The 25,756-nt window shown below is 39.9% G+C and overlaps 2 protein-coding genes across 5 annotated transcripts in view; one reads left to right on the forward strand and one right to left on the reverse strand.

Moving 5' to 3' along the window:
- LOC145434213 (liprin-alpha-1-like) overlaps positions 1-25,756 on the reverse strand; it is a 46,555-nt gene that overhangs the window by 3,211 nt on the left and 17,588 nt on the right. For 3 of the 4 annotated variants that reach the window (XR_013913293.1, XM_080311547.1, XM_080311546.1), the window contains 10 exons: positions 15,580-15,677; positions 14,860-15,022; positions 11,767-11,936; positions 11,119-11,200; positions 10,530-10,730; positions 9,890-9,961; positions 6,519-6,694; positions 5,264-5,361; positions 4,593-4,768; positions 3,187-3,261 (listed from right to left, as the gene is read on the reverse strand). Coding sequence is in view for 3 of the 4 variants with exons in the window: in XM_080311547.1 (XP_080167673.1) it covers positions 3,187-3,261; positions 4,593-4,768; positions 5,264-5,361; positions 6,519-6,694; positions 9,890-9,961; positions 10,530-10,730; positions 11,119-11,200; positions 11,767-11,936; positions 14,860-15,022; positions 15,580-15,677 (1,311 nt within the window). In the remaining variant the exon portion in view is untranslated. The remainder of the gene's footprint in view (positions 1-3,186; positions 3,262-4,592; positions 4,769-5,263; positions 5,362-6,518; positions 6,695-9,889; positions 9,962-10,529; positions 10,731-11,118; positions 11,201-11,766; positions 11,937-14,859; positions 15,023-15,579; positions 15,678-25,756) is intronic. The other variant, XM_080311548.1, reaches the window with a different exon arrangement.
- LOC145434214 (uncharacterized) lies at positions 15,922-24,134 on the forward strand. Its single transcript, XM_080311549.1, has 12 exons — positions 15,922-16,499; positions 17,013-17,145; positions 17,705-17,869; positions 19,078-19,239; positions 19,299-19,395; positions 19,694-19,811; positions 20,063-20,561; positions 21,667-22,008; positions 22,181-22,308; positions 22,368-22,539; positions 22,837-22,949; positions 23,295-24,134. The coding sequence occupies exons 1-12, from the start codon at positions 16,265-16,267 to the stop codon at positions 23,915-23,917; spliced, it is 2,787 nt and encodes a 928-aa protein (XP_080167675.1). The 5' UTR covers positions 15,922-16,264; the 3' UTR covers positions 23,918-24,134.

Here is a 25,756-nt window from a genome sequence, read left to right on the forward strand (position 1 = left end):
TGACATCAAAATGAATGCTAGATGCCTAGACTGGTTCTCAACCAAGGAGCAATTTCACGAGTTCTGGGATTGGATTTCATAAAAACTTGCATATTGAAATTCTATAATCGGCGATGTCACATGTGATTTATTTTCAAGTTATATTTCAAGTTGGCCAATATCAATTTCAACACAAATAATGGTTTTGATAACCCATACCAAACACAGGCTTAGTCGGTTATTTTTATAGTCGTGCGTGGTCCCTAATCCCGTATTTACCTCTGATCGGAATGACTCTTAGAACCCTAGCACAATGGTCTTACTCTGGAGTAGTTGTACAAAAACAATTTAGTTGAAATGCGAGGGTTCCACAGTATTAGGACTCCCTTCTTTAGAAATACGAGTAAGAGGGAGCAGTTCCAAAATGGGTAAAGGAAGAACGTAAGTGGGAAACACTTGGCTAGACCAAGTAGTTGCTGATTGTGCATTAGGGTGGGGTGAAAAATGGGCTTAAAAGATGCAGAAGCAACATGTTTCTATCTCACTTCCATAGAACTTACTCTTAAAAATGAACAGAAAAAAAGTTACAAGCAAATTTCTGATTTTATAGGTAAAATTAAGCACTGAAGCAGTGGGTAGGATGTCATAAGCGTGTAGTGATTGATCTTATGACTGAGCAACATACCCTATCAATTTGAACCACTTTTCAAAACTTGCTCAAACGAATGAAACCCCCTCCAAGCATAAATAGGACTCGGGCATCGAATAGAGAAGGCTAAAACTGTATTTAAAACAGCGTCCATTGCTAGTGCAGCGTCACGATATTGGTAAGTTTATAACAACGGCCCTCATGAGATTTCTTACCAAAATGCTGTCGTATGGTTTGTATCATATTTGTCACAAAGCTCCTGAATGAAAGCACAAAAATTGAAAATACGCATTCAAAACACAAACATCAATTCTATACTGGAAACAGAAAATTTTTGTAGCAGTAGCATATGAGTATCAGTGTGCACACACATTAAAATCATGTTTAGTATTGAAAGATTTCATCTGCTTTCAAGACTTCAGTTTTCGTCTGATGAGGCTATCTCTACGTTTAAATCCTGAAACATTGAGCATATGCTTATGTCACCACTGTCACATGTCTTTCCACTGCCTGGTTGTGGCAAGGATCACTGTGCCGTAATGGTGATGATCATAGGTTTCCCAGCTCGTGATCAGACAAGGTCTTGATTGCGATGCAGGCGGCTGTTCAATATTTTTGAGGTTTTAATTGACAATTTGGTGAAAAGATTAAGCCTTGATGTTGATAACTGGAATTTGGAAGAATCTGATGCGGATGTCAATGTTGCTGCTTTAGGGTTTGGTTTCATATATATATCCTCCTTCAAAGTCGTCAATTATAACCAGATCTGCAATATTTAGAGGCTGGGGCCGTCGTTCATTCAATATGGTTGACTCTCACATCTTACGTTTTAAAGTACTATGTGGGACAGAGTCGTCCATCGAGAAATCTAAACTGTCTTGCGCAATTCTGCATGGAGGTCTATTTTCCGTTATGGTTTGCACAATTCCATTGTAGATGGTGCTAAAAATTTCCACAATATAGTTTCCTGTGTCACAAAGCTGACTGATACCCGAATTCACTCCCTTGCACTATCTTTGCTACAAAGAAATGCTCATTTTGAACATCCAGAAAATATTTTGCTGGGAATGCTTTGGTGACGAGGAGGGAAACGTCCGAAGATTTACAGTTAACAAGATTACAGCTATGCGCAGAACAACCACACCATACCGAATTCCAATTATGATTTTGAAGGAAGATGTATAAATGACACCAAACCTAAAAACAGCGACATTGAGCATCAGTTTCTTCCAAATTCCAGTTATCAACATCAAGGCTTAATCTTTCCACCAAATTGTCAACTTAAACCACAAAGATATTGAACAGCCGCCTGCAATCAAGACCTTGTCAGATGACGAGGTGGAAAACCTAAGATCATCACCATTAAGGCTCAGTCATCCTTGCCACAACCCGGCAGTGGAAAGACATTAAAACGTGGTTACTGAAGCATCTACTCATGTTTCAGGATTTAAACGCAGAGATAGCCTAATCAGACGAAAACTGAAGTCTTGAAAGCAGATGAAATCTTTCAATACTAAACATGATTTTAATGTTTGTGCACACTGATACTCATATGATACTGCTACAAAAATTTTCTGTTTTCAGTATAGAATTGATGTTCGTGTTTTGAATGTGTATTTTCAATTTTTGTGCTTTCATTCAGGAGCTTTGTGACAAATATGATACAAACCCTACGACAGCATTTTGGTAAGAAATCTCTTGAGGGCCGTTGTTATAAACTTACCGATATTGTGACGCTGCACTACCAATGGACGCTGTTTTAAATACAGTTTTAGCAGTCTCTATTCGATGCCCGAGCCCTATTTATGCTTGGAGGGGGTTTCATTTGTTTGAGCAAGTTTTGAAAATTGGTTCTAATTGATAGGGTATGTTGCTCAGTCATAAAATCAATCACTACACGCTTTTGACATCCTACCCACTGCTTCAGTGCTTAATTTTTCCTATAAAATCAGAAATTTGCTTGTAACTTTTTTTCTGTTCATTTTTAAGAGTAAGTTCTATGGAAGTGAGATAGAAACATGTTGCTTCTGCATCTTTTAAGCCCAAAACTGACTTGCTGGTGTAAGTGATGATCAAGATATGGCGAAATTAGCTGTTTTTGGCTCGTTCGGTGAAATTGCACGACCACTAGAGGGTGTACGAACCCAAAATGATGATAGAATTTATTTGTTTACTATTTGGCACCACATATCAAGACCCTTTTTTGAAATTCAAAAATTTTCATTTTTCACTCCACCCTGTTGTGCGTGGATTGAATATATGAGTTTCAGCAGAGTGGTAACATCATTGCTTCCCACATAGACCGTGAGTAAGCCTGGGCGAAGGTGCTTACCATTTTTTTGGTAATCAGCATCCCAAATTTAGAGGTGGGTCACAAGACATTTCCAAATCGAAATTTGGGTCACAACACAATCATAAAAGGTCGGGAACCCATTTGTTAACTTGACAGAGCAGATAAGGATGAGGGTCGTGGATGCGCAAATCTCTTATAAAACAATATAGGATTGCTAAACAGGCATTCACCAGAAGGACAGAATAAAGTAAGCAGAACAACTCACCGATCCATCGCCGGTTTCCCGAGACGTGCCGAGCGCAAGTAAATTGCTATATTCCCTTTCGAGGACTTGACGAGTCTGGGATATTCGCAACATTCGTTAAGTAAAAGGCTGACTTGAACCATTGGTACTGCCGAGCATAAGGAGCGATTGATATGAAGGATCTACTTTTCAATTGAAAAGAATCAGGATTTAGGGCTTCCCTTACATTTGCTATTAATTTGAGTATCTCGACAGTGGGAAAGTAAGCTGACAGACGATACAGGTGGTCAAAGTTGTCAGCGTTAGTACTCAAGTCCTATTCCTTACTAGAAGTAGAAGTATCATGGTACACTTCTACTTAAGTACTAGTGAATAGTATATTCATATTGAAATGAACCCCAATATTTTCGGCTGACACTCCCCGGGTTCACTTCGGGTTCATTTTAATATGAATATACTATTCAATTGTATATTGAAGTTCTGTACCTCCAAGACGATGTTTAAGTACAAGTGGAAATTTCCAAGTAAGCAAAATAGTATTCTAGGTCTAGTCCACTTGAGCAAGTAGCACAAGTAGGCAAAATCTACTTTAGTACTCTGAAAAGTAGTACTTCGTTACCAATCACCTATGCCAGGGGTAGCAGGACCACTTTTCAAATGTCGTAGAGGGCGCGGGCCGCAAGAATGCAATATCAAGACAAAATAGGCCGCACTTTTAGCAACAAAAGTTGAAATCTTTACGTCAGTACAACGCTGTGTACTCTAACATGGGCGACTGACATAGTGACCACAAAAGAAGTAATATTTGATTAAAGAAATACAAGTACAACAATAATATCATTATCATAAATTTAATTTGAACCACGAGCTGCCAACGATACTATTTTAGCGACGAAGGAATCAATTTTGGGGCTGGTAAGACGCTGTACTAACTGAAGGACCATCTCCTCGTAAAGTTTGATCTTGTGGGGTAGCCATAAGCTATATTCTTAAGTGTCTTGGTCATGGGAGTGTCTGTGCCATTGCATGCCAAGGCAATATACATATTCATATCAGTGTATTCTCCCTCGATGGAATGCTGTTGCCACCGCCGAAGCCGTTTTAGCTAGTGAGGAATAGTGATGTCGGGCACAGGAGAACAGCTTATTTTGAAACAACAACAACAACATTTTGAAATTGAAATCAATTTCAGCAATTCAAAATGCTTTACTCAGCTCACTTCCGATATCTAAAATCAGACCGCGGGACCCTTGACCTATGCCACACGCTTCACCATGCCACTAAGAGTTACTTTTTCGACGACGGTGTTTTCCCACCGTGGAAGCTTCCAAATCTCGATCTGTCACGTCATAGCATCCAAAACATGGAGAATTGATTGATCCAAAAATCGAGAAAATAGAACTCGACATACAACAGTTTTCACACACCTGAACATTTTGATTGGGAATTTGTAACGCGAGGGCAAGAGAATTGGCGTCGAACGTGTCGTCGAGGGCGATCACAGCTCCGTGAATTCCCGAATCGTGAAGCTTGTGAGCGAAATCCCGGAGGCCGATGTTCTGCAGCCATCGGATGATTCGTTGGTTCGTCCATACCAGAATATCTGTGACGGAAAAGGATTACCGGAATTATCTCTACTTCCTTGTCGTTCGAATTTTCCAGCACGTCAAGGTTGCCCGTTTGACCGGGCACCTGAATAGATTGCACCAGTCTGTGGCTAAGTATGTGGATTGAGAGACGATTGCACCAACCGCTGAGCTAATTTGGCTTGCAGATGCATTTCACTGTAAACTAGACGGGCTGCTGTAGTAAGAGGTGGTCAGTAACGAAGTAACTCTATTCTTCGGAGTTTGCGACACTTTTAGGTTTGCAACACTTTTAGGAGTGAAATTATCATAACAACAGGGGAAACAGCCCAGTATCCCACCCAATAAATATACATTCTTGAAAATTGCACCTGTTCGCAATGTCATTCTGCACAAGTCGAGAAGAGGCACACTGCAATTCCGTGCACTTCCAGTGTGTAATGTGACGTCTTGATCGACCTTACTTTTGGAAACTACTTCCTCAAATACCATTCCTTACTTAATTTTCTAACCTTTGACTTCATCTTTAGATTCCTGGCGCCGTCGGTCGAGTACGGCACGATCGTAGTTCAGCTGTTTCAGACACAATATCCCGTATTGTAAGCTTGTCCTGAAAGAAATGTGAATATCGTACAACCACTTAAACTTACACAATTAGATCATGAGGAATGTTTTTGTGGGAATTTGTAATCAGTCAGTCTCTTTATAACAACAAGATTCAGTTAATTTTTTGTCATGGTCGAGTTCTTCAGTGGTTACTTTCCAATATTTTTTGAGCTTACAGGTAAATGACGAGAAAAATACCGCAGCATCTTTCTACAATTCATTGCCCGGTTTTGGAAAAGCGATTTAAAAAATAAATGATGGTTTTATTATGCACACAAAACGTCGATATCTGCATTGCTATGTCATCTTTGTCTCTTCACATTATTATTTGAAATTCAAATGACCCTACCAAATCTATCAAGGTTAAAATCCATAGTCCAGTCCACAATCATAACGACGGTCGACGGACACTTCAAAATGAACAAGTTTCGCACATGCCATAATTTGTCTACTTAGAATTCAATTTTCTAACAAACTTACAGACTTGCTGTATTGGGTCTCTCATACTGCTATATGATTTAACAACAGTGAGACGCATAAATTTGATAACCTAAATTAGAATTGATCATCACCTCTACAAAATCATAGCAGGAAATTAGAAAGTTGGTTGATCAAGAAGCCTTCTTGTCTACGCACGCACACACACACAAACTATGTGACATGTATAAAGAGTTTCGGCAAAACTACCAGCTGTCAATATTTGAACACCTGGATTGCATTGTTTAGCAATATTGGTATGCCTATTTGATTACCAATACGGAAATATTGCATGTGTTCTGGACTATGATAAAATGTCATGTGATGTCATCGATACTAGAATAGCTCATAGCACTTTCCTGGATTGATTCAAGTCAATGTACGTTCACATCTAAAACAAGAGAGATAACTATCAACAATTCGAGTACCCAGAATAACATTTCTTGAAAATCGAGGGGCAACTAATTTATAGGAGTAACATACAGTCTCATTCATTCTATAGAAGGGGCGATAGGTGATATCAATGCATTACTTGGCATTTGAAATGAGACCATTCAGAAAACAAGGTAGACATAGTCGGATATTTGGAATCTCCTAGTCTACAACATTTCGGAATTTCCTCCCAGTTTCAAAGCGAGACGGTATCACAGAATGGCGAAAGAATGGCACAGAAGCAATACCCACTTGTGGAATCCGTCGACCATTTTCAGGTTCTGTCGAAGATCCTTCTTGGTGAGATGATCGAGCATCCTGGCGTCGACGAGACACTCCATGAAATGGGAGCGGTATTGCGACAGCCCCAGGCTCGGCAGCCACTCCTTGCCGATCCACTCGTGATTCATGTCACCAAACGCAAGAGTCTACAAACACGAAGTGGGCCCAATATAAGTCAATGTACTGTACTTTACTGCTTACGAGTTATAAATTAGAATTTCACAACTTGAGCTAATCATTGTCTGATTCTGTTTCTAAATAGTTTTAGAAATAGCTAGGGTCAATAAATTATCATCTTAGTACATCTTAGTAGATCATCATTGAGTAGTTCAACTTCAAATAGCTGAAACAATATATTTATTTCCAACTTTTTTACTTGTAAATGAACCATTCACCATATCGGAAGCTGGGCCTTAATTGCTCAAGTAATTTGAAAATGAATTACTGAACAACGAACAGCAGTTGAGGCATGACGTAGGCATTGAAAACAATTTGACATGCTGTCCATCCAAAGTACGGAACAAGTTAATGCCAGATTTAAATTAGAATATATTATATGGCTTATGGACGGTGACCTTTTCGAACTTGAAACTAAATAAACCTTTACATTCATTACATATTGATCATTGTAAGATTCCCGTGGGACTGTTTCGAATGCAATATATATTGATGTTAAGAAATTTGTGTGTGGCATGGAATCTTGATAATAATTTTAAACCCGATCTCAGAAATTGAACTTAGCTTAACATACATAAAAACAAGACTTAAAAAACAGGTAGCAACATTACAAGCAATGCATATCATATGATACATGACAATTGACAACCATATGAAACACAGCAGTTGATATGGTAAGCAATACAAAAGATGTCTTACAAGCAACCAGATTACGTAGCACAGCCCCCACAGCCCACATACACATAGAAATCACACTAGCTTTTTCCTATACCGTAGTCTTTTTGTTTCACTAAAATTTTACTCCTCCGCATTACACAATTGTCCTATTATTCTGCATAATCTTACATCCCGCTCACCCCTATTTGTGGGTTCCTGTTCCATTGATGCTATTTTAGATCTGTCATTGTCACCTCACAATTCTTCATTTGGTTTTGTATCACACTCTGTCAATTATTCTTCATCGTGCAAGACGTGTGCAAATAAAAATTATTACAAGTGACCTTTGAAAGCTTTATTGAAGTGCTAAATCGCAAATCAGCTATTGGAGACATTTGTCTGGCTGCTACTCATCAGATCCAAAACCCAATTTTAGACTCAGGTCTAGCAAGTTATGCAATAAATTCTACAGTTTACCAATCAATATTAACATCAGTGCAGTGTTTGTCAGGTAGAACAAGGAACCAAATATTTACAGCAAACTTTCACACAGGCTTAACTGGGAACTCCTGCAAATCGACCAACACCACGGATAGGCAGAGGTGGTCAGTAACGAAGTACTTGTACTTTTTCGAAGTACTCAAGTAGATCTGAATTTCACTACTTCTACTTCTACTTCATAATATTTTGTGATCTACTCACTTATTTTTCGCTATTTTCAGTTCATCAAGTAGAAGTAGTTTAATCCTCCAATCAGGAAGATGGCTTGAGAAATTTCAGGGCAGTTTTCACGGAGTATCGACATTTAATTTTCATAAAAGTTGAGTCAAGCCGAGAATTTTCATCGCGCTTCGCGCGCAGTGACTACGGAGTAACCAGTGTGATTTCGCAAAAGAATCGGTGAATATAATTTAGGTAGCGGGTTGGCGTGGTTCCGTTCATACCGCATCGTCGCCCTTCGCCATATCAAGTACATCATCACAGTATATATGGCTTATCATAACGTTTCAAACTGATGTTTTGCAATCTAGCATTTACTTATCATATTGTGATCAAGCTGTCCATGGCGTGTCCTAATCTGGAAAGGTGGACCCTGACTATTTTTAGTTTTAGAGCTGTTTTAGCATACCAACCTTTCTGGACTAAAGACATTAAATACACGTTCTGTTTTTAGATTTATATTTCACTTTCAATTTCCAGTACCATATATTTTGATTTCTAATTTGTATCAGTTCTTTTGTCTGGATAACGTACATATTGAAGTATAAAAACAAGTGTAGCAATGTCTTCAATTTCCAGTAATAAAGCTACACAATATAGCATTTTACGGTCCACCATATTTTTTATTAACGTTCACTAATCGCGCAAAGTGTTTACACCGTATCCAACACAACATCTCCGTATTGCTCTTCGACTAAACTACAGGCCTACAGGTTCGACTAAACTACAGGTTTGGGTAAACCGAGGGTTAGTATAGCATTTCCATATCAATACTATCATTTTCATCCCATGATGTGGACGAATGCTTATGCTATCGAAAATTGGATACCTGCTGGTATGCATCAATATGAATCAAGCCAGCAACCTTTCGCATAGCTCAATTGCACCTTTTACAATCCATGTGAACGAATTAGGATCGTTTTCACAACTACTTACTTACTAGAGTAGTTTTAAAGTCAGTCAATTCTACTTCAAGTAGTTTTAGGTTGCTCATGGAAGAAGTACTTCTACCCGTACTTGGGTCGATTTTTTCATCGCTACTTCTACTTCTACTTGAGTAGCTTTCATGACTACTTTGACCACCTCTGCGGATAGGTGTGAGTAATTTGTCACGTTACGCATACCAGAAGCATTCCATTCTATACTATACAAACAGTCCAGTGCTTTTCAACCTTTTTTTGGAACCATCCACACTTTTTTGTGTGTAAATAATTCATCCGCACAAACAAACCGGAAAGTGGTAAACAAAAAGAAAATGAAGAGACTTCGCATTTTTTTATTTAAATGTCCAACAGGCAGGCTACCGGTTTATGAACGATTCTGTTTCTCCTGAATATTTTTGGCGATTTCAGACCAGTTGGGCACATTTTCTTGCTCTAGAGCTCCCCGAACGAGACCATCAAATGTCTCATCAAGAAGACAACTGAATTTCCTCGGTTTGATATCAACTAGGTAGTGCACTAAACCCTTTTCAGCTATATAAGTTTGTACAAGAAGTTCTAGCGCTCGGATGACCAGGTTTTGTATAATAACTATCCGTCGTAAGTCCAACCAGTTGTTACGAATTCGTCGCGATTACAATACTTAGTGAGCCACTGTACGTAATATTGTATCAAATGTATTAAATTATTCCACGCCAGGAAAAGTAAAAATATACACCATTTTCATCCGCATTGCAATTTTTATTATCTGCACCCAACAGGTTTAAAAGCACTGCAACACTCCATGACACACTCGGGGATGCAGGTTCCAGACACAACATCGAAACGGCGTAACAACACAATTACCGTGGGCATCGCTCGGCCTGACAGTTGGTCGCAATCGACCTCTTCGCTGGTAATCCAAATATTCCCGGTAGTCTATCGGCCAGCGGAAGCAGCACAAAGAAGTCGATGCGTTACAACGGTACTACTTATTGGGACCGGCACAGCATGCCGTGTGTTGAAACCAGATCAACTCGATCAGACAGGGGAACAAATGAAATTTATACTAAGAGGCGAACATAATGTAGGCGACAATGGGTCCCTCGCATAGCATTGATGAAAATTATTACATTCCGTGTCGTAATGGAATCTAAAACAGTGTTTTCTAACCGAGCCTACCTAGAAAGCCTTGGCCCGCCAGCTGATGATTTGTGCGCATCGGCACTATATAAATCAAGCTGAATATTGGGAAATGTAGCTTTTTCCCATAAACACTTCATTTATTCAAGCTTTTTCTTCAATCCAATGGTTAAAAAGGCTCTCCTGAGTCCCTCAAAATAACCTTGCGGGTAACGGATCAGTCCGCACGCATTGACGACCAGGAATGTGGTAGCTTTGACAAAGACAATAGCTGACCTTACACTGAGCTGTCACTATTTCGAAGGAGACCACTCACGTAAAAATTAACTTAACGGTACCGTAGAAGCAACTACAATATATTTACAGTTCTCGAAGTGGCCGGCGCCGACGGACTTGTCAAACTCATCATCTCGTGTATGGCGAGGCGAAGTTTGAGTCGATGCAGAGGATTGCTGATCCCGATTTCCCTTTGAATCTCGGTATCTGACAACGCAGACATGATGGCGCCAGACTTGACGTTCGCCCGACAAGCAGCGACGTACCACGCTGGCATGCCGACCCAAAGCTGAAATGGTACAAATGAAGTGACACTTACCAAGGAGACATCCCCAATTTAACTATATGGGCTGCCCAGTGGATCAACACTTGAAACACAAACTACGTAGAAAAGTCAGCCTATCATTGACAAATTCATTGAGAGTGATATGAGAAATTAAAATCTATTGTTCAATATGATCTCTGTGGTCTACCGAGAAAATTCAAAAGCCAAGCCAATTTTCGTGGATATCTAAGCTTCTGCGTATACTATCAAAAGCCAGTCTGAAAAGTCCAACTAAAATCCAATCCAGCTTCAAAACAATGGACTGCTTGTCACATAACAACAAAAAGTACGTTACTTCGCTCAGATGAGTGAAGCGCGATAGTGTCAGCATTGCACAAAGCCGTGAACTTACCTCGAGCCAAGCCACCACAGTAGGACCGCTCCATTGAGCGAAAGGAATAGCGTTTTCTCGAACGTCTTCAAGCAATTTATATCTGAGCAAAAAGAAAGATAATGGAACAAACCTTATTTTACTTTTGCGCATAGCATAACGTCAAAAGCAAGGAATGGGCGGCATTTCATAACATTATAATTTCGGACAGATAACTGATATTTCGGCTACCTTACCTATGGAGATATTTTATCATCTATACCAGTGGTTCTTGACTTTTCGGACATGTTGCCCCCCCCCCTAATATCTAGAGGTCATTTAGTGCATACTTAATTTTGTCAATTGAAAACTAGCTTTACGATGCACTTTCAATTACTTTTATGACAGTATGAATCAGCAGACACGCTTTAGCTAAGGTAGGCTGTTCAAATCTCTCGCTGTGAAGACCGAATTCGGTGAGGTGATAATGCATTGTAGCATATCGTTGAGCTTGAAATTTCGTAAAAGGAATACATTTATATGCTGTTCTACATTAGCATCAATGTCTATCGTTCATCGATTGACACTCAACTTCACAAGAAACTGAAAATGACATCACGAATACTTCACATTTCGCTTCAGGAATCGTCCACTTCAAGAACCACCGGTGTTAGAGATTATGTTTCATACTTTTTCTTGATTTTTTCATCTTGGTCTCGTTGCCTGGAAACTCCGACGCTGTCTATAGATTCGGAGGAAGCCTTGTTGGAATACACTCTCCCGTCGGACGTCGCGTAATTTGCAACAGACGCAGAAGAGGGAGGCATGTCGTGCCGCCGCCATTGCTCTAGTTTCAAATTCTGAAAACCAAACACAATCTATGCAATGTCTCGTTAAATTAAGCAGGGAGCCCTTCATGTACCGCGGGACGGATGACTTGCGTAACGTTTGTGTCAGGATGAATTAATTTTTTAATATCAAAAATATTTCACCATAATGCATGATCATTGATCAACACAGAACAGCTAGTCCAGGGATGTCAAACTGAAATTGCAACGCGGGCCAGATTCGGACCTCCGGGTCGCTCGCGGGTAGCACCAGTCAAATGGTTACATAATGTTTCCTCGAAATCTATCACCTTGTTTTTTTTAACTTTATTATCAAGCATTTAATTATATTACGGATCATAGGCGTTCTATTCTAGCAAAACTGTTATTCGCAAACAAAGAAATTGGCAAAATACGATGATTTATTGGTTGAATTATACGGTTATTAACCACTAAACAGTGGCTCTAATGGTGATATAAGTTGGCATATTTCAAAGCTCCCGTTGTTTTAGTCGTAGCCGTTAGCTCTGCGTATGCGTAAGTGAGGAATACAAGAGATATTATCAGTAAACGGGGAAGTTGGAATTCGGCTCCTTAGGCTATTGTCATGAAATCGCGATACGGGTCTCTCTGGAGGCCGGGAACTTTTGCGTCAGAAGTGATACAGCACTGCGATCAAGGATATTTGAATTATAATTTTGTGTAACTATTACATTCTTCATGTAGCCCAGTGGTTCCCAACCTTTTTGTCTTCATTCCCCACTTCAGATTTATTCCGAGCCTTAATTCCCCTCCAGGACCGAAACAACAGTTTTTTAGCCCCGCTAAAAACAACATTGGCCTTAGGGCCCCAGCCCCGCTGAGCCTGTACGTTTTTTCCGTGAAACTTATATATCAGCTACATTTGGTCTACTGTTTACTGCATCGTTTAATTTCGACTAAACGCGCGAAGCGCGAAAATTTTATTTAATTCGTGTTTGAATCGGTCAATATGATCGGGAATTGCATATATTTTGCTATCAATTTTTCATTCCTTCTCTGCTCACGTTATCAGATTTACCGGTAGAGCTGAGTGAGGTATGTTGGAAAAGGTAGGACCCCTAAATAAGAATCTAACATCTTCGGGCGGACCCGTTTAGCCAATGAAACATATATGTGTATTGTATATATATCGAAGTCCAGGGTCACCACAAGGGCATTCCTTCTCCGTCAAAGTCTTCTCGCTGCTGATCGTTCTGGCACACTTCTCGGAGTTACATGGCCTATAACTTCATATGCCTTGGTGCGTCGTGGCGCAGTAATGGCCGACGACGAAGTCTCTATTTCTATAAATTATACGTATTTTCGTAGAGGAAGGTTACCCAATAATCAGATATTGGACAATAATAAATCGCGCACATGGCGCGGAATTTTTTTGAAAAAGTGGCATAAATTTTAAAAAAATACTTCAATTTATGTTAATTCACGAAATAATTTTGGGCCCCTTCGAGCTCGTCCCCTTCTCAATTGAGGGGTTTGGGGTGCGGCAGTTACGGTCCTGTTCCCCACTACCCAGCACTTTTGTCATCACAGAGCAGCTATTTACTTGTTTGACTACACAAGACAAACAACCACAGTGGCGAGATAGCGCAGTGGTATAATCCGCGGCTGCAATACCAATGGGTGCGGGTTTGAGTCCGATCAAGGTCGACTTCTGAATTCCGAAACCTAAGTGTTGGAGGTTTACCTAGGCTCCTCCTCGCCACCTCATCCGCGTCAGCGGTGTCTTACAAAAGCCTAGAGGTGGGCCGTGCTATAAGTCGGCAGTTACGGAAAATAAAAAGAATGTCGGCCTGGTGTAAATGACCATAGTAGTCGACAAACACCATGAATACCCCAAAAACAAACAAAGACGCAACCACACCTGTACGCAAGACAATCGCCTATAACTGTAACATAAGACGTATTGTGAACCGATACCAATAATGGTCAAAATTTCGTGAAAGCGATATTTTATGTCAAACTAGTCGTGCTGGATGCGTTTGTGACGCCATGATTGGCCATCCAGAGTTAAAAATTGGGATTTGTGATCAACACGCAACATAACTTTCGATACGTACATTCCAGAGTAGTTAACTCGTAACGGTAATTGCGCATGTGATTCCGTGAATATGTAGACTGTCCTGTACATAATTCTTAACAAATGCGTCTATTCCCCACCTGAAACCATTGAATTCCCCACCAGTGGGGAATTCCCCACCGTTTGGGAACCACTGATGTAGCCTGAATAACAGTTTAGCATTGGCGATTTCGCCTATTCTATAAATATCTATCCTTCATGGTAATTTTTTTCCATAAAACTAGGAATTGGGTATCAACGACGCCGACTCTATGTTAAGTAGACCACTGCATGTCGCATGGTTATAATGTCGCCTATGAACATGCTCGACATTTGTGGTCTTGAGGGATCGTTTGTTGGAAGTAATTCCTACTAAAAATTTCATCGTTTGTTAGAAATGTGCTGGATAATAGAAGTATTTTTCAATCTACTCGTAATGGATTCGCGGCCGTATGTTCGACACCCCTGAGCTAGACGTTTCGCAGAAGCAGCAGCATCCTATATTCTATGGTTGTATTACAGAGAATAAAAAAACCAAGTGATTGGGCACCATATGTACTAAAGCCAAAAGTATCCCATTGAAAACTGAAGTGCTTAAATGATGTACATGTACCAATGTACACACACACTTTGGTACTAGGTATTGCAGTACTAATCTGCTATTTTTGACAAGGTAAATCATACCACATTAAAACAGAAAAAAGAATTAGCCTTATTTTACATTTAATGGACATTTTTAGCCAGTATAAAGAACTTCATTCAAGGTGTCCAAATTTTACTATCCCTGTATCTTCTCAGACTATACGTTCGGGATTATATGCTATATTGAAAGTTCAAACCATCACAAGCTTCCCGAACCTTTTGTTTTTTCTTGAACAGTCTTTCAATAGAAGACTTGATGCGTCCTCTTTTCTTGGTCGTAGCTAAGGGAGCCATGGTGGTCTGATTCGGATGAGGTATGGATTCCTGACTGCCAAAACTACTGCTGGTTGGCGTACCACTCGAGCCATCTTCCTGAGAACTGTAAAAGTGCGACAACTAAAACCTGATCCAAAGTCGGAACGATCGTCTTTTCTACAAGACCTCTATGGTGTGATATATGGAAACAACACGCTATAAAATGATATAACCATACAAGACAGTGTGAGCCGCAAGATGTTGGGGACTTTCAGTGCCTGCCTTGTGAAACGGTAATAAAAATACTGAGCAAAACCAGCACCTACCCTAGATCGCTACAGATAAGGGGATACGTCTTGAAAGTTGCGAATTGGAAGTTTGAATATTTCGGGTTAAAGTCACTAATTTTTATTTGAAGAATTCAGGAGACGAATTCTGTCTACCATTGTAGGCAGCCAAGTCAGGAGTACAGCAAAATTTTTGTCAAGCATTGAGTCGGAATAGCTTCGCATTTCACAGGCACAGATGAGATTGCTTTGAAATTCGGTATCACACTGGAATCGAGATATGAATAAACGATATGCGTCTCGGACAATTCAAACTTTGGGCAGTGGAAGAGTATTTGAAATCTTTTGATGTGATTAATAGCTGCATAATGCTGAAACTAAAAAAGGTCTTTACCTTTTGCTGTCGTCTTGATCGACCGGGAATGCACCAATCTTCTCAAAAGACCAGTTGGGAATTGTGATCTGGTTGTTCTGATGATTCAGGCCGACATCCTGAAAGAGAAAATGAAATCATATACAATGAATCTTTAAAAACTTCAACGTTTTTAGAAATCAAAGTATTATTTCAATTGCAAAATCGAAGTAGCAAGAAACAAACCAAAACAAGTGCCTCTAATTCGAAAGACAATAACAATCAGCATAAGATAAATTCTACATCAAATCTCCATCAAAATACAAACATTTACGGCTCGGAATACTTTCATAGTATACCAGAATATTAATTTCATATTTTCCCATTGAAGACAGTCGGGTATTGTCTTGTTTTGTAACAACCTCACATTGTGAATGCACAATGATACCTGACCTTTTGTCCACGTAATTAAATTACCAGAGTCAGGAGTGTCCAATGAAACATAACACCTTTACTCTTGTAAGACCTTAGCAGGTGAAGGATGTCAATATACCGCAGATGCAGTGGGATAATGGCCCAAGACTTCGATTGAATGCATTACAACATTACTACAGCAATACTATATGAAGTGATAGACCTACAGCACAACGCAAAATCGTAAATTCTTCCTCGCTATTGTTCCAGAGATTCGATACTGTTTAGTAAACTTATCACATCAATAAGCGATATGTTTCTGGTCGAGGAAAGTACAATTCCGTCGGCTTTGGTGACGAAAGAAAATCTGATGCTGAGCCAAACAAAAACAAAAAAGAATCAAAACAGAGCTCTGTTTGCAAAAGGGCAAATAGAGAGAAGCAGTGCTTTGGGCGTTTGTGGTGGAAATACCGGGAGAGCATCAGTAGACAGGGAAAGAGCGACTCCATTCTTACCACCTATAGCGTACGCCACACCAAAGACAAGAGGTAAATCAACAAAGAGATTTGTCTATTTTGTAGCAAACAGATTAATCTGGTAGTATTTGAAAGCTTCATAGTGGCCTATGTATATTATACATGGGGTGTGCAACCTTTTTGACAAGCAGGGCAGAATCAGCAAACACTGAAACCACGGGCCACACATAAGCTTTTAGTAATTGCAATTGCAAGGTTCCTCATATCATCAGAAATTGCTAGCATTGATGGCGAGACCGAGACTTATGAATAAAATTTAGTATCGCGGTACGTATAACACCCGTGAACACCTGAAAGTGAATCCCGCTTAGTGCAAAAGTTTTTTGAAAATACTCATGCTCAAAGTCCGTATATTATGCATATTCATTGTTATTTTGGCCGTCTTGGCCTTCTTGAGCTCAACTCAAACATCCAGCAATTTTCGCTGTAACATCAAACAATTATCCCCAGTTGGTTGATTGGGACAATACAGCGTGTCAGTTGAATAATTTCTAGAGATTCGCAATCAGCCTGCTTCCTTGACAGGAGAAACACCTTGGAAGTGGCAGGTGGGAACCGAAAGAAGAGCGACGAAATCGGTGTTGTCGTTGAGAGGTGACGGGAAAAGGAGTAGGAACAACAATTCAAGATTACGGACGATCGACTCTTTGCAAAAGAGGTAGGTTAAAAGCCGGTAGATGCAGATTGCTGGATTCTCCCGGAGTTGCGATACGCAAAAGATGTAGAAGGTGTTTCAAATCATCTTGAGCCCGCTTATTCTCACTATCTCATAATTTTGATGTTTCGTTAATGTCATAGAGATTTAGATCAGTGTTTACCGAACGGTGGTTCAACGGTGGTTCATAATAGTTTTTAATCTATACTTAACAATTGTAATTGAGTTGACATAACTAAATCGGCAAAGGTTTGTGCTCTGCTTTAGTTTATATATTGACAAATGTCGTGTAGCGAGATACTGATTTCGTTAGTTGATCTCCAAGTTCATTCAAAATCAAGGTATTTGTGTGAATTTATAGTTTCATGATAAAGTGTTAGTGTGTGTATTGCACAACTGTGACAGTATTAAACATTTAACATTTCTTCTCTATACGTCTCACGACACAGATATTCACTCAATTTGACTGATATCGACAACGTGAATACATTCTCACAATATGGAGTGATTAGGATATATCCCGCTATGCATATCATACCATGAACCTTCAACTCCATTACAGTGTGATACCACAAGCAAAAACCTCAGTACCCCAGCAAAGGCGCCATCGAGCGCTGAAATTTTGGAAAGGTTCCAGGCAGCATTCGAGACGGGGCAAGCGTAAGTGGAGCAAAGTCGACAAGACAGACACGTCCAATAACAAAGAAAGCTCTATGGAGAACGAAAGGTAAGTTTTACTCTACTCTTGCAACACAAGACTTGGTTGACTGGTTGAGTGCATGCAGTGTAAGTATATTAATTTTAAAGATTGATTGAAAAAGTCGGCCTCCGGGATGAACATCAAGTTTTTGATATTATTTCTATTCCATTTAAAATTACATCGGATGATACAAAATGAGATTATTGCAGTAAACAATAGGCCTAATCTTTTTGTATTGTACTGGATCCAAAAGGAGTTGAATGCAAAATAATCTCATCCATAGTAGATGTCTCACTCAGTGCCTTCCTGGCATCACAGTTTTTGTCCTATGAAGTATTTATTATTGAGACTCACAATCTTTTGTTACTTTATCCACAACAATTAATGCAGCAATATGGCCCCTGATCCACTTATTTAAATTGTAATAAATTATATATAACAGTATCAGTAAATATTAGTGATATTCATACTTCACCTAAAATACATGTTATCGGATATTTTTTATGGCCTTTCATCTTTCAAGTAGACATGATATGCTTCACTCAAACAAACATAAGTAGATTTTAGGAGCTTTAGGTTAGGATATATACAGCCAGCAGCTGTTTACCACTACATTATTCTTAACCAGCCACAACATAAGTAAATTATTCAGGTCACATCAATATGAATAGATAACAATGCCAGCTGTACATAAATGTGATTTAATCACAGAGCACTCAATGCACAATCAACCGTTTTATAAATCGTGCTATATCACCAGGCTTCCAGCACTTCAGTGTAAATGCCACATAAGTGGCCATCAAAATGATTAAAGTTGAGCTATAATTCAAATTCAACACCACTCTTGACACTAAACCAACAATAGCGTTTGTATGAAACATAGTGGGAATTTTTAGATATTCTCAGTACATAACTGCCAAACAGTTGGATAACCTGTAATTTACCAGCGGTTATTCATTAAGATACGAGTGAATCACTCACTATAGGTCAGCTGAGTTTGCGAATTTTCATTAAGAGGTAAGTGGTCGGGAGTCGCAGTGAGCCGGTTATGCCTATAAATGTCATTGCCAATAAGGTAGTCCTTTTTTGAAATGTTCACAAGATCTTCACTTTTACAGGACTATTGTAACTTGAATTGAATTCTTAGAACTGTCAACACATTTCGATAAAACACTATGCCGTCAGAGTGAAATGAAATTATAACATTATAGAGATTTGCATTTCCATTGTTATAGCTCTGACGACAACCTGGGCTGGTCGCAAAACATTGCGTACTTGGAAGAGATCGACAAAAACGAAACTGGATTTTACGCTCGTCAACTGGCACTACGAGAACGCCTTATTGAATTCGAGGCAATGCACTACAGAGAGGCCGTCACAAGAATAAACAGATACAGGTCAATTTTCAGGAACGGAAATATTTTCATTAAAAACTATGCAGATCTTGATATCACAGAGAAAAGTTACGCAGACCACTGCAATCAAGGTCAAGAGCAGCGACGCAAAAGCAGAAGGAAAGGAAGAGAGTTACCCAAGAAACCAACTTGTTGAAGGTATATGATAAGATTCATCTCAGAGATCAGTGGCCTACACTGAAGCTGAGAGCCTGTCATTTTCAATTTTCCCCATGATTGTCTACTTTGGATAAAATGTGTGACTGGTTACAAACTCAGAGTCCAAATTGCAAATCTACAGACAGACGTACTAGATCAAATTCTCAACATTAGCTGGTGTTTGGGAATACACCCCCAGAGCAGCAGGAGTATTTTTCTTTTGCTTCACATTTGCTCAAAATGAAATAAGAAATAGATGCAAGCATTATGCATGTACTGTACAATGTACATTATACAGGTGGAAGGAGATAGTGAAAACTTCAACGAAGGAGAAGAGCCCGCCTCAGACCCAATGTTCAGACTGTCCCCAGATAAGGAATGGAAACCTAACGTTCAGCAAAAGATAATGTTCAACGGTGGGGAAACATATTGATAGTTACATTTTCATTTATTAGCAGAACTATTCAATTTCGGATACAACTCCAAGGATGGCAAAGTATCTAACACCCTTTATTTTGACAATATCTGAGTACGTTGATTCATGTCCGTTTTGTTCAACGAGTCGCATCTGCTGGTGTCTAGCTTGATATTTCTAACAATGGACACATTGTAGTCGATCAAAAGCATTTGAATTTCCTCAACTTCATACTTTTAATTCAAAACCAAGGAAAATTCAAGAACACCAAAGAGAGCAAACCCCCTGCTACGAAAAGGAAAGAGCAAGGAGAAAGCCATATTGACAAAAGCAGAAAGCAACAACAATTGGCTCTACCGAAAGGAATACCCACTTCCAGATCATCCCCAACTAATACCCTCCCGACGAAAGCAGACTCAAGAAATGAGCCGGCCAGTTCCATGAGCACTAAGGACGATCTTGGAATTACCGCAGTGGGACTGGCGCAGGTTAGACAAATAAAAACGTCCGGTCATCCAAAACGGAACTTATCTGAGCGTAAAGATAACGGGCCAGAAGAGTTACCAGGCGCCAAATCAATGCAACCGATTCCATCGTTTGAGGAAAGACCGAACACAAAATCAAGTTTGAGCTCAAAACTCAGACTGCTTCTTAACAATAGCGCCAAAAGTAAACATGAACAATCAGAAAATGAGCAGATGCGACAAAAGGGTCCAGTAAAAAAGAAGCCTCGGTCATATTTCAGGAACAGGTCAGTCTGTTTTACTAATGCGTGTTGGAGTATCGTGTGCCTTTTCAAGAAAACTTTTTGCCGTAATTTCAGTGAATGGGATTGAAACAAAATATATTTTCAGACGTTATCACTGACATAAAAAGTGATGGCGCTACTTCTCAAATCAAAAGCTTAGTCCTTTATATGTCATGGAATGAGTAGGAGCTGAGATATATTGTCTAAGTCAGGGCCGGCCAACCCGTGGCCCGCAAGGTAATTTCCGAAATTAGTAATATTAACAAAAATGGATTGCACAGATTGTGAAGTTGCAAGGCCAACCAAAAATTTGATTAGTCTGGTTGCAACACTTGAGATGTCATGACTAAAATATCAGTTCCGACGCATTGGCAGATCCATGAGCCAGTCACAGTTTGGTAGATCTTCGTACACTACAATACAGCAGAATAATTTGCGATAGATTTATCAAAAGTAAAAATTTTCTACAAGCTTCGTGCGTTGTCACTCGATTTCATGCTTTTAATATTGTTACCCCTTTGTGAAAATGAAAGAACGTCTAATGTATCAGATTGAGTCTAAGTATATTAGCGATTACGAGACAAAGTGTCTTTCAACAAATGCGACCTTGCTTTTGCGCTCGCAGAAAGACCGTGAAAGACTATGTAACCTAGGCAAAAAATGATTGACGCATGTTGCATGGTCGAAGCATTCGATATCGATATGTCAATTGTCCAGGCGCCGAATAATCCAGTCCATGCAAACTGAGCCCAGCGATATACAGAAGGCCGCAATATAGTCGAGTGAAAATATATTTGACCTATGAACTTCGAAACATTTTCGCGCTTTGCGCGGCTAGTGGCCCGCGCAATAGTTCATGAATCGAATGCGGCCCTTTGGCTGAAAAGGTTGGCCACCCCTGGTCCAAGTAAATAAATGCATGAATACTGAATATTGGAGTTTTCAGGAATGCAGTCAACTGGATATAGACGGGGTAGAAAAACGTAATGAATTGTAATCACCCATATTTGTTAAAGATGGAGACTTTTACGCTCAGGAAACCAAATCAGAAAATAAATTAGTGTTCTAATCCAACAATGGATATAGCTTGAGTGATTTTTCTTTTCAGTGTATCAAGATATCAGCTCTCGAACAACGATCGATTTCCGAGCATCACCAGAATAGGATCACTAACAACTGCCAAAGGACGTGACGGAGAGCAGAAATTTGTGATGCGAGGCATCAGTGACGATTCTGCCAGAACACGGTTGTCAACATCTTTATCGAGTCGTATAATTGAAAGAATTAAACAGAGAAGCAAGGAAGAGAGTCAAGCTGGTGTTGCGAATCGACCAAAGACACAAAATCCAAGTTCCTCGTTTGAGAAGCAGTTACCGGATCTGACTGACTCGCATACGAGAACTTTGACACTGCCCATACCACAAACAGCTGGAGGAACTACTAACAATGGGTGAGACAAGACACAGGGTAGTACATAAATTATTGTGTAACCTCCTAAACATTGCATAATGAGACCAATAATATCATAAAAGTAATGTAGTATATGAAGTGATTGTATATTAACAATATTTTGAATAGCAATGAACACATCTGGGCAGTAAACATTTATATTTTTTATACAGGGTAAGTATATTAGGAGCTACCGCTCAGCAAGCACCTCCAAGAACAGAATTTCAAAGTAAAGCCGCTGCTTCCGAGGTCATTAAAAAGTCCAGAAGTCTTCAGAGAGCTATGAAATCTCACAGAAAAGGTATGTGAAGTCCTGTGACGCCATTGTATGTTTCAAATAAGCGGACGTCTCATTTTCAGCGTTGAAGCAGCAGAAGGTGCTGAGAGTTGCGTTTGTCGAGAATGCCAATGAGGCAGAAAAAAGGCAACGCGAGATACAAGAGTTGCGTGCCAAGGAAGTTATGGGAAAGCATATGATTGCGGATCCGAAACAATTGGCAATAACCAGTCTGACGGCAGCAATATTAAACAGGTTTACGATTGTTAGCGCTTCGATTGAAATTTGGCATGTGGATGAGACGTGTCCAAATCACTATTATTCTGCCACTAAGGGGCCGGGCAGGCGAGGAAAAAACATTTATAATCGGTTACATTCGATTAAAAAACACGGACAGATATAATATATGTGATAAGTTTTCCCGCGTCTCTCATCCAGAGTTACCAAAAAGAATTCAAATTGGAATACTTGAGCAATGTGCATCGGTTAATTAACCTATACCTCACAACAATGCCAATGAATCGATAGTTACCTGTAGCATATTAATTTCAGTGAAGTTCTGTTGAGAGCACCTTCAAGCAGCCCAGTCGACTTCCTGAAAGGGCACCACGTGTTCCATCCAAAGAAGAAGAATCAAGAAACTTCAACCGATAACCTCAGATATGGTAATGAGACATTTCTTTCAGGCTTTGAGTACGGGACCAATACAAAGAAAACATCAATAAGTTGCTATTGTGACTACATTCCTAAATGCAACAGTACTCGTCATATAGCGACTGTCTTTTATGATATCGAGACGCCATCCATTTGAAATACAATATAATTCTCCAATGATTCGATTGATACATGCATAAAGCTCTTTCAACACTGAAGTTATACTCCTCCAGCGACTAAGAACTATATTTTCAATGGAGAATTGTCGCTGCAATACTTTCTTCTTTAGTAACAGCATCCCAAACATGTGGCGACGTGCCGTGCAGTGTGTATGTTAAAAAACACATTTCTTTCAGGCGAACACACATCGCAACACTCAAGTCCGTACGCACAAGAAAAGCAAGCTACCGTAAACGCAACAGACGGTTTATCGCCCGTCCACAGGCCATTCGAATATCTGAGAAGCGTCCACGCTGAGACATTCATGCCCAGCGTATCGGACCTAGTCGACGTCAACGGACTGTACGAGGCAATGCGCATGAATCGCCAGCCAGGCCTGAAAGCCACCAATTCCACCCTGGGAAGCCTGCAGATACTCCAGCGACAGCACTTGGACCGAATCCTCCTCAAGAAGCAACCGCTTTACTATAATCCGTTTCATAACCAAAAAACTCACGTTCTTGCGCCCGAGCCTGCAGTGCCGCTATACGTGGTAACGGCGGCAAAAGCCGTACATAAGCCTTCCGAGAAGCAAACTACGCAGCGGCCGAATCCAGGACAAAAACAAAGCCGAACAGGGATGGAGAGGGGGACGTTTGAAAGGAAGATATTTCACAGTACCCCATTTCCAGAGTACGGAAAAGACAAACGAACCGCGGTAGTGGAAGACCACGAGACGGTCGGGTACAGTGGGATCCGAGGTGTCACCGTTTCGACAGCGGTCCAGCCCATACCAGTTACTGCCGACAAGGGACATTGAGGAATAAAACCTTACCGAACACCATCGATACAGCCCAGTCTGCCTGGTCTTCGTTCCCAAGATACATCAGCAGGAAGAAGCGGATCGCTTTTTATTTGCACACCTACTGCGAATGCTACTCAATGCTTTTTTATTATCCACGTAATGCGTATAGTCCGTAAATATTTCAATTCAAGAACGTACAATATACCGTGACTAATAAATATTGAACATGAAAGTTGTCCGCATGTTGTGAACAAGATAATGCAAGACAGTTGTTTCCCTCATTCTATTTATGCAAGTAATATCGGACTTGTCCGTGCATCTAATTATAGTAATATTATAACATTTGGAATGTATGCCCCAACTTTAGTTTAGATGCGATGACTTCATACGACCTCCACGCAAATATTTAATTGCTCAGACCTAATCGCGCGAGGGTATTTCATTGATAAACTTTAACGGGCAGAGACTTAGCACTTAAGACAGCGAGTTCCGTCATCAAAGGACGTTCAGTCATCAAAAGTCATATGCATTGGTGTAAATTCTCGATCCCTAGTAATGTGGTCATTTTCACAGACGTATATCATATGGTGGCAATAGTATTAGACCATAATGTAGGCGGATTCAGCTGGGAGTATTGAACACACTCTATTGGTATCTTGCTTTTACTGGTTTTCCAGAAGTGTCATAAAGTGGCGGTAAGGTCCCTGTACCATGTGGTTTCCTGTTCAATTTCAGTACCAGACTCAACAGATGCTTCCCATTACTCCTGATACATAGCCGCCAGACAAAGTATTCATCATATTTATCAAGTTCTTAACCCGATCGAAACGGCACACTCATTAATGATTACTGAGCGTATTTTCACGAACACGCTTTACTTAATCCAAAATTTCCTGGGTTGTTCTGGTCGTAGACAATTACAACTATAACAGATGGATAGCTATTATCAATACGCATACGTCGAGCCATAAATAACATCTTATACTATCGAATAGCCTGTTCAAAATGCAGATTGAATACATAAAAACGTTTTGCGCAAAATACAATTCGCCACGACGTTCGCGTGAATGTGCGCGCGTGAGATAAACCAGCGCCCGTGACCTAAATCAGCGCATCTCCGAGACATCAAATTCATTTGCAGATCTTTTCTCCTAACATGTGCTGGTTATGCCCATTGCCCATCTATTGGAATACTTATAATCAAAAATTAGTCGCACAGAAGATTCTTCGAACTGGAAGTAAAATTATGTTACGAAATAACATGCGCGGGTTTTAGCAATGTATTTTCTGTTGCTGTTGAAGATTACGCATATTGAATATTTTTGCTATTCATACTAATACACCAATACTGCCATGATGTTCTTCAGCGAGCTACAAGATCTCCGCTATTGATATGACAGCAAATTTATGTCCGTAAATGGCTTCACTTCTGGTGGAAATGTTTCACGTATTTCCGTAGTAGCGAATAAAAAGAAATGCACTGGCACATCAATGCTCCGGTCGCGATTCTGGTATTGAAAGGTATTTTCGTGTCTGCTCGAGATTTCCGTCCACAACGCGCAGGTCATTTATGAAAATTTGATGACCAGCAAAGCCCGGTTCCATCTAATCAAAGCACGTGCTTTCTTGATTCAAAGTATTTTATTCGTCCATGATTCACGAGAGAGGTAAGAAAATTCGGCGTAACTCTGTCAAAGCAGTTGACCTATTATCATTGCAGTGTGGGCAACGAATATAATTGCAATAACTTCAGTTGCCAATGCTATAATGGTTTCTTACGTTTTTCCATGTGTTGGTGCTAGATGTGCTGGTTTGTTATTATTTCGATTTGCTATTGCATTACACACGTGGTGC

The sequence above is a fragment of the Botryllus schlosseri genome, chromosome 2 (assembly GCF_051294905.1).
Source record: "Botryllus schlosseri isolate E-star chromosome 2, Bs_hap1, whole genome shotgun sequence".
NCBI classification, from domain to species: domain Eukaryota; kingdom Metazoa; phylum Chordata; class Ascidiacea; order Stolidobranchia; family Styelidae; genus Botryllus; species Botryllus schlosseri.

Excerpts from the sequence above, each read along its gene's own strand:
- LOC145434214 (XM_080311549.1), top strand. The coding sequence starts at position 16,265 with ATGTTTCTGGTCGAGGAAAGTACAATTCCGTCGGCTTTGGTGACGAAA. Across the intron at positions 19,396-19,693 it reads AAGAAACCAACTTGTTGAAG|GTGGAAGGAGATAGTGAAAA; the intron begins GTATATGATAAG and ends TACATTATACAG. Across the intron at positions 22,309-22,367 it reads TATGAAATCTCACAGAAAAG|CGTTGAAGCAGCAGAAGGTG; the intron begins GTATGTGAAGTC and ends TCTCATTTTCAG.